The 9,703-nt window shown below is 47.6% G+C and overlaps 1 protein-coding gene across 1 annotated transcript in view; it reads left to right on the top strand.

Annotated features, from left to right (window-relative positions):
- The first annotated feature begins 2,248 nt into the window (after nt 1–2,248).
- Nucleotides 2,249–9,703, top strand: part of MAP2K1 (mitogen-activated protein kinase kinase 1) — a 78,398-nt gene continuing 70,943 nt past the window's right edge. The window contains exon 1 of the mRNA XM_047862069.1: nt 2,249–2,763. Coding sequence (XP_047718025.1) covers nt 2,684–2,763 — 80 coding nt within the window. The 5' untranslated portion in view covers nt 2,249–2,683. The remainder of the gene's footprint in view (nt 2,764–9,703) is intronic.

Here is a 9,703-nt window from a genome sequence, read left to right as displayed (position 1 = left end):
GTTGAGCTTCTGACTCTTGATTTCCTCTCACGTCATGATCTCAGAATCATGAGATTGAGCCCTGTGTTGGGCTCTGTGCTGAATGTGGAGCCTGCTTAAAATTCTCTCTCTCTCTCTGTCTCTCTCTCTCTCTCTCTGTCTCTCTCTCTCTCCTTCTGTCCCTCTCCCCCAACTCTAAAATTAAAAAAGTGTACAATTCAATGGTTTAAATAAATTCACAGAGATGTGTAATCATCACCACCGTCAGTTTTAGGACATTGTCATCACCTCAGAAAGAAGCCTTACGCCTTTATCATTCTGCAGTCCCCAGTTCACCTGCCCCACCAAGCCCTAAACAAACACTAATCTACTTATTGTCTCTATAGATTTACCTATTCTGGACATTTCATATAAATGGGATCATACAATATGTAGTCTTTCATGACTGACTTGTTTCACTTAGCATAATGTTTTCGAAGTCATTCATGCTGTAGCATGGATCAGCACTTCATTCTTCTTCGTGGCTGAGTACTATTCCATTGTATGGGTATGTCACATTTTGTTTATCCATTCATGAGTTCATGGACATCTGGGTTGCTTCCGCTCTTCGGCTGTTATGAATAATGCTTCCATAAGCATCTGTGTGTATGTTTTTGCATGGATATACATTTTTCATTTCTCTCGAGTATATAGTTAGGGGTGGAATTTCTGGGTCATATGGTAACTGTATTTAAGTGTTTGAGGGAACTGCCAGACTATTTCCCAAAGTGTCTGCACTAGTTTACGTTCTCATTTTAATGTTAAAAAATTTTAAATGTTCGGGGCGCCTGGGTGGCTCAGTCAGTTGAGCGTTGGATTTTGGCTCAGGTCATGGTCTCACAGTTCATGGGTTCGAGCCCTGCGTTGGGCTCTGTGCTGACGGCTCAGAGCCTGGAGCCTGCTTCGGATTCTGTGTCTCTTTCTCTCTCTCTGTCCCTCCTCTGCTCACTCTCTGTCTCTGTCTCTCTCTCAAAAATAAAAACATTCAAAAATAAAAAAAAATTAAATATTCTTAATTAAGTTATAGCCATAATAAAAATTCAAACACTATCAAGGGCTACAAAATGAAAGGAGACCTTACTGCAGACAGCTGGGTGGCTGACACGCTTCTCTTGGAGCACTGGGTGCGGACGTTTACTTTGTTCTGCACACCAAATTCCTTTAGTGTGGAATAGGAAGGGTGAAGGGGAAGAGAAAGACTGAATTTACATTTTGATTATTTATTTATTTATTTTTACTTTTTCCCCACTTTCTGCCTCCCTGAATCCACATTTTTAAGAATAGGTATTTTGCCTCCTAAAAAAAAGAAAAAAAAAGGTATTGTGCCTCCTTTATTAAGTTTCATAGAACTGGTTTACAGGATTTAATTGATTTAAAGGATTAAAAATTTTTTTAATGTTTATTTTTGAGAGAGAGAGAGAGAAAGAGAGAGGGAGAGTGTGCAAGCGATGGAGGGACAGAGAGAGAGAGAGAGAGAGGGAGACACAGAGTATGAAGCAGGCTCCAGGCTCTGAGCTGCCAGCTCAGAGTCCTAGGCAGGACTGGAACTGATAGACGGGGAGATCATGACCTGGGCTGAAGTCAGATGCTTAACCGACTGAGCCACCCAGGTGCCCCTAAAGGATTCTTTTAAAGGGAGGGGCGTTCAAGACTTCAAAAAACTACCAATCTGCTCCAAAAACAGTTGCCCCTATTACAATCTCATCAGTATTGAGTACCCACCTCTCTGCACCCTCATAAGTAGTTGAGTAGTGCGTATTACAATTTTATATAAATCTATGTATCTGTCAGTTTGTTTGACGCAAGGAGTCTCCTGGCAAGTTTTCTATTCCCCCACGCTTTCTCTCCTGTAGAAATGAGAAGATATCTTTTTCCGTATTCACGTTATTATTTCACCTCCTTCAATGTGACCCGGCCCCAGGGGGGCGCTCCAGTCGAGGAGACCGCCTCGAACAGGGCCTGGTGAAGCCCACCTGGCTGTTAGCTGCAGGAGCCGGGACCCACGACCTCCTTTCCCGGTGGTTCTACCTAAGTGCCGCGGGGCAGCAGAGGGCGCTGTGGAGCCAGAGCCGGACTCCGCCCCCAGGGCAGCGCGCCGCGCCCCCGTGACGTATTTCCGCGTCATCTGCCGCCGAGGCGCGCTTCCATTGGCTGTCGGCGCGGCAATAGGGGCGGAGCCGAGTGGGTGTGTGGGAAACGCAGCAGTCCGGGTGGAGGGGCGAGGCTTCCCCCTTCCCCGCCCCTCCTCCGCCCTCCATTCCCTCCCTGGGACGGCTGCGCGGAGCGGCGGGGAGGGCGCCGGCGGCGGCTGTACTTTCCAGGCTGAAGCTGGAGCAGGGCTGTGGCGGTGTCTATCGAACCCTAGGGACCGGTTGACTGAGGAAAAGAGGGAGGGAATCCCGCGCTGCCGAGCTGCGCCGCCTGGGAAGCCTTTCGATTCCTTGTGCGCCAAGCCGAGCCCCGGGCGAGTGGGGCGGGGGTCCCCCGAGACCGCCAGCGGCCCCTCGGCGCTGAAGGGACCACGCGGGGCGCGCCCCCCGAAGGCTGCCTCCGGGCCCGTGGCCCCGACTTGGCCCTGCGCGGCGGGCGTGGGGCAGCTCAGAGGGAGGAAGCAAGAGAGGGGCCGCCCTCCCCTCGGAGTTAGAAGCGCCTTCCCTGGTCCAGAATGCCCAAGAAGAAGCCGACGCCCATCCAGCTGAACCCGGCCCCCGACGGCTCCGCGGTTAACGGGACCAGCTCGGCGGAGTAAGTCTGGGGTGGGCGGCGAGCGCCGGGCCTGGCTGCGGAGGCCCCTGCTGGGGTATAGGAGCCGAGTCGGGTGTGCGCGGCGCGCGGGGCTCAGCTCGGGTTCGTCACGTACGTCTCGGGCTGGCAGGGGCGCGGAACTCCTGGCTGCCGAGGTATCGGTGACTAAGCAGAGATTGTGCTCCTGACTCAGACCAGTCGGTGGACCCAAGGTGTCCCGATTTTCCTCCTCTGTCGACCCTTGCAGTCATCCTTGGTCCCTGGCCATTCACTTTCTCTCCCTCCCCCCCCCCCCCAAGATGAAAACTGCCTGCTCCCCCACCCCTCCCCGGCTGTTTTCCCCAGATCCTAGTCTGTACAGGGGAGAAGGGAGCAGATGTCCTGGAAAGAATTAAGATCGCTTCTGTGTCTTTGAGGCCGGCTTAGGGTATGAAGTGTGGAGTTGGGACTGGTGAGCAGTGTCCTCACCTTTGTGCGTGACACCTGTGGGCCTGGAGTGCCTCGTTGCGGCTGCTCGCTGGCTAGCAGGGGCGTGGGTACACCAATATCCCCGTGGCTTTCCCCTGGCCGACTTCAGGGGCTGCGGGTCCTTGGCCTTCTTCCTGGAAACTATTTTGTCTCCAAGGGTGCTGCTTTCTTCTTCTTCAACTGCTTCATTCATTCATTCATTCATTCATTCATTCATTCATTCATTCATTCATTCAGAAATGCTCGGCACTAGTGTCTCTTCTAGCTTTCAGTACTTTACCATGAGCCCTAAACTCCTGACCTGAGACAGGAACACTCAAAGCCAGGAAAACCATACACAAGGTGCTCCATCCTGCGGCTTCCAGTATGCTCTCAAGCCAGCGCTTTATCTCATTAAACAATGATGAGGTTGTGCCATTGGGTGTTTCTGAATTGCCACAACTCGTGTTGCGTCCTGAGTGAGGGACAAGACTGAGGGAGAGAGATCGGACTAGCTGGAGAATTAACCGGAAAATATTTGGTTCTTAATCTTTTATTTGCACACTGGAGATGCATGGAAGCTAGCTGATGAAATGGTGGAGTAGGCCTGAACCTTCTGCCCTTTGGTGATTTCTATAACCTTCCTTTCTCTCTTTAGATTTTAATAGCCTGGGGACCTTCTGGGTTCGTGGCTCTGTCCATCTCTTTCATGATCACCAGGCCAGTGGTGGACCTGTCATGTGAACTGAGCCAGGTTCCTCAGACCTGCTCCCAGCAGACCCCCTTCAGTACAGTACTGTAATGTTGGGGCGCCTGGGTGGCTTAGTCGGTTAAGCATCCTACTCTTGATTTTAGCTCAGGTCATGATCCCAGGGTCATGGGATGGAGCCCCGCCCTGGGCTCTGCACTGAGCATGGAGCCTGCTTAAGATATTCTGTCTCCCTCTCTCTCTCCCTGCCCCCGCCCCTCCCGCCTCCACGTATGCCCCTCCCCCGCTGGTGCTTTCTCAAAAACAAAAAAACCAAAAAAACCTGAAGTGTCTATTTTGCATAATATTGACTTGTAGAGGTCAGATTCTTTGTAGGCATTTATTCAGACTTACTGGACAGGATTTTATCCCCTTCAAACAAACTGAAAGTGCCCCAGCACAGGGCAGGGCAAGTTTTGACCACAGTGGCTGGTTGAATGTTGTGGCCTGACCATCCTGCTCCTATTTGATTTGGAGGTGGGTACTGAGTGGAAGTACCTGTTGTCATTCTGTTGTTAATTGTGACACCACAACTGTATTTTTGCCAAGCGGAGGAATCTCATTAAAAGAAAATACAAGGAGGAAAAGAATAAGCTACCCTGGGGTTGGTGGCAGAAAAATTTGGTGGGACTGGGAGATTCTCAGCAGCGGTTAAGAGGTTGGACTCTGGAGTCAGGCTAAGGTTGAAGCCTTGGCCCTGTTATTCTGCGGTTTTGTGACCTGGGACTGGTCTCTCAGTCTCCCGAAGGCTTAGTTTTAGTTTTCTCACCTGCAGAAAATGGAGCTAATTGATAGAACCCACCTGTGGTCTTTGTGAAACTCCAGGGAGCTAATAATACATAGTAAACCTTCCATAAATGTTAGCTGCTGCTGGTGTCTTCCTTACTGGGTAATGTTGAGAAAGCTGAAGGAAACTAGAAGGTAATTTCCGTTTGTGGTGGTGGGTATGTATGTTAAGGTGCCTTTGCTTCTGGATAAAGGACTCTCCCAGCGATCGCTTAGGTTTTTGTACCATCTGCATGTACCTCCATGACTCATTGCTGTGTTACAATAGGAGGCATCTCTGTGTAGGCTGCCTGAGACAAACAGGGACTGTTGCCCTACACTTCCTGGCACGAATGGGAGGAAAGCTGTACACACCTTCAGCTTTCACCTTTAAGAGTATTTCTCAAGCAAGGCTGCTGTTCTCGTGATTTCTGTGATTAGACCGGGGCACAGTTCGGAACGTGGTCCTGTCCAGTGACATTAAGGATCTCTTGGTAACTGGCAAGGTTGCTTCTCCTCTGTGGTTGCTTGGCACTTTGGGCTTTACCTCTAACTTAGCACTTAAAGCATTCAGACAGAGCTGGGTTACATGGGACCTGACGTTTATGCAAGTTGTGGGGGTCCTTGAAGAAAAAGAGGGCACAAATACCTCTTTTGCGAGTTTTGCAGAAATGTCTGAGCATATTGCAAGGGAGCTAAGTGTTGGCATGAAATAAATTGGAAATAAGATCATATTATTCCCGTTTAAAATGGTTTCCTGGTTCCATTGCAGTTAGAATGAAATCCAGACTCCTATCGGGCTGTGAGACCAAGTGATTTGCCCACTGGGGCCCCCCACCCCCATCTCTTCGACCACATTTCCTGCCGCTCCTTTCTTCCATTCTGCTAGTCTTCTTTCACTTCCTCCTTGGGATGGTCTGTGTTCCCTCCAGGCCCTTGCACATGCTGCTCCCTTTGCCTAGAATGAATCATCTCTTCCTCTTCCCATGCTAGGAAGGAAGCAATCATCATCTCTGCCTCAGTGTCATTTCCTCAGAGGTGTTCACAGACCACCTAATCTCTAAAGGAGGTCACTTTCCCATATTCGCCAGATTTTTTTTTTTTTTTAAGACAGGGCACTTAAAAGAGTGCCTGTCTTTTCTTTCTCCTCCTCCTCCTCCTCCTCCTTCTCCTTCTCCTTTTTTTTTTTTTTAAGTAGCCTCCATGCCCAGTGTGGGCCTCGAACTCACGCCGGACCTCGAGAATAAGAGTTGCATACTCCACTGACTGAGCCCGCTAGTGCCCATCACCTGATTTTTTTTTTTTTTTTCTTTCAATGACATTTGTTCACTGTCTCTAACTTTTTTTTACTAGGATGTTTGAAAGATCTCTCTCTTCTGTACACCATAAACTATAAGGTTAGGGCAGCCTTTTTCTGATTCATTGCTCTGTAAGTAGCACATGGAATACGGTAGCTGGCACATATGAAGTGCCAAAATGTTTGAGTAAATCAGTGGGTGACTTAAATTTCTAATATTTGTACAATGTATTTAGCAAACCTTTTTATACTTTTCCGTTTTTTCTTTTGTCTTCCCCTTTGCGGTCATTTCCCCCTCTCCATTTCCTTTTCTTTCACAGGCACCCACTCACCCACTCTCCGGTATTGAATGCATGGTCTTATAGTTCCATGTTTTGTTGGGTATGTGTACCTTTGGGAGGTAGATGGCGTTGTTTTGTGTGTTTCTGTGCGTAGAGTGCTGAATGTGACTGTGTTGTTATTCAGCCTTAAAAAAAGGAGATCCTACAATTTGTGACAACGTGGATGTACCTGGAAGATGTTATATTAAATGAAGTAAGCCGGGGCACCTGGGTGGCTCAGTCGGCTGGGCATCCGACTTCGGCTCAGGTCATGATCTCACGGTTTGTGAGTTCGAGCCCCGCGTCTGGCTCTGTACTGACAGCTCGGAGCCTGGAGCCTGCTTCGGATTCTGTGTCTCCCTCTCTCTCTGCCCCTCCCCAACTTGTGCTCTGTCTCTCTGTGTCTCTCAAAAAATAAATAAATGTAAAAAAAAATTTTTTTTAATGAAATAAGCCAGACACAGAAAAAAAAATTACTGCATGATCTCACTTACGTGTGGGATCTAAAAAAAATAGAAGCAGAGCAGAGAGATCAGGGATGGGGAGGTGGGGGTGTTGGTCAGAGGGTACGACGTTGCAGTTAAGGGGCGCCTGGGTGGCTGTCAGTTGAGCATCCGACTTGATTCTTGATTTGGGCTGGGGTCATGAGCCCAGGGTCTTGGGATAGAGCCTCACATTAGAGATTGTCTCTGTCTTTCCTTGGCTCGTGTACTCACACTCTTTCTCTCTCTCTCTCTCAAAAAAAAAAAAAAAAAAGGGAAAAAGAAAAGTTGCAGTTAATGTAGTATGAATAAGTCTAAAGATCTAGTGTACAACATGGTGACTATAGTTAATAATACTGTATTGAATACCGGAAATTTGCTAGGATAGTAGATTTCAAGTGCTGTCATGCACACAAAAAATGGTAGCTGTGTAAGGAATATATTTGTTAATTAGCTTGACTGTAATCATCATTTGTCTATGTGTATCAAATCATCATGTTGTATACTCTAAGTATATTCAGATTTTATAAAAATTACTATTGTGCTGTAAATATGCCTCAGTTGGGATAGATTAGGTTACGCTGAGCTAACACACAACCGAAAAATCTTACAGTTTAACACACTTGCAGGTCAGTGGGAGTCTCTGTTCACTGGCTTCCATTTAGGGATCCAGGCTTATGGAGGCACCATCTCTGAAATATGCTCACATGAGAAGGGCACTTTGTAAACCACGTTGTCTCCTAAAGTTTTTGTCCAGAAGTGACACATGTCACTTCTTCCATTTCCTTGGCCAAAGCAAGTCACATGGCCACGCTGGCCTCCTCTGTTGATTCCTCTAGATTTAGACAACTTTGTTTCCAACCTCCGGCTGCATCAAACAGCGCGGTCACGACCATCCTTGTGCATGTCTCCGTTTGGACTCTTGTGAGAGTTTCCTGTGGAATGTACTCAGAAATGGCATTGCTCGGGGTACGTTGGGTCTCCTTCCATGATGAGGCTCATCCTTAATCTCTTTCTTTGTTTCTTAAAGAACACTTTTCATTCATGACGAGAACACTGAGCCCCGAGAAGAAATCGCAGCACAGGGCATTTCCCCCAAACCACATTTTCACGCAAACCTTGATTTCACACGAGTCCTTTGTACTTCCCGACTTTTTTTTATTTTTTATTTTTTAATTTTTTTAAATTTACATCCAAATTAGTTAGAATATAGTGCAACAGTGATTTCAGGAGTAGATTCCTTAGTGCCCTTCATTTATCCCATCCCCCCTCCCACAACCCTTCCCGTAATGCTCGGTTTGTTCTCCATATTTATGAGTCTCTTCTGTTTTGTCCCCCTCCCTGTTTTTATATTATTGTTTCCCTTCCCTTATGTTCATCTGTTTTGTCTCTCAAAGCCCTCATATGAGCGAAGTCATATGATTTTTGTCCCTCTCTGACTAACTTCATTTAGCATAATACCCTCCAATTCCATCCACGTAGTTGCAAATGGCAAGATTTCATTCTTTTTGATTGCCGAGTAATACTCCATTGTGTATATATACCACGTCTTCTTTATGCATTCATCCATCGATGGACATTTGGGCTCTTTCCATACTTTGGCTATTGTAGATAGTACTTCTATAAACATGGGGGTGCATGTGTCCCTTTGAAACAGCACACCTGTATTCCTTGGATAAATAACTAATAGTGCAATTCTTGGGTTATAGGGTAGTTCTATTTTAATTTTTTGAGGAACCTCCATAGTGTTTTCCAGAGTGGCTGCACCAGCTTGCATTCCCAGTGACTTTTTTTTTTTTTAAGTCTATTTATTTATTTTGAGAGAGAGAGAGAGTGTGCGAGCACGTGTAGGGGAGGGGCAGAGAGAGGAGAGAATCCCAAGCAGGCTTAGCACAGAGCCAGATGAGGGACTCAAACTCACGAACCGAACTGTGGGATCATGACCTGAGCCGAAATCAAGAGATGGACTCTTAACTGACCAAGTCACCCCGGTGCTCCTGTACTCCCTGACTTTTAGTTTCCTTACCTGTCCAGTGGAGATGATAATGGCTTACAGAATCTTTACCTTAATGGCCTACAACGGCCCCACCCAGTCAGGTCCTTGATTTTCTTCCACTGCCCCCTCTCCTCATGCGCTCCAGCCCACTGTTCTCTGTGCTGTCCCACAGCGGGTTGGGCATAGTCTCAGGTCAGAGCTTTTGCATTTGCCATTCCATCTAACCTGGAATGCTCTTCTCCCCAAAATGTGCACTGGACGCTTCTTCTCATTTCCTTCAGATCTCTGTACAAATGTCTCTTCACAGAGGTCATCTGTGATCACTCTGTCTATAATACAGCACTTTCTGTCCTTCTCTACCCTTTATGTTGCCCGGTTTTTCTTCAGAGCACTTACGACTAACATCGCACTGTGTGTCAAGTGTTTTTGCGCTCCCCTGCCTCGCTAATACGTAAGCTTCACGAAGGTGGGGGCTTGGCTGTGTTCCTTGCTCAGTGAGGAGAACGTCGTCCGGTGTTCAGTAGCGACCTGGTGATGACACAGAGCATGCCTACCTCCCTTGAGGGAGTGTCGTGAAGATTACACAAGGTCGCACGTGTAATAGTGCTTTGAAGGCCATGAGGTGCTGAGCAAACAGGAGGCTGCATTGCTCGGCCTTGGTGGCATCCACAGATTTTGGCCTTTGAACTGTTTCACCGTAACTCTAAAACACTCAGACGTACTTAATTATTACTTACTGTTGCATTCAGGGCATAACTCATGGCATCAGCACTTCTGCCAGGTTTGGAAGGGACACGCGTCCGTTAGAATGTGAAGACCCTTCAGGGTGGGGCGAGGACAGGCTGATGTGCTTTTCGGGGGTCTCTTAGGGCCTCTTCTGGGACT

This window comes from Prionailurus viverrinus, chromosome B3 (assembly GCF_022837055.1).
Source record: "Prionailurus viverrinus isolate Anna chromosome B3, UM_Priviv_1.0, whole genome shotgun sequence".
NCBI classification, from domain to species: domain Eukaryota; kingdom Metazoa; phylum Chordata; class Mammalia; order Carnivora; family Felidae; genus Prionailurus; species Prionailurus viverrinus.
This window is presented reverse-complemented; position numbering and strand designations above follow the sequence as displayed.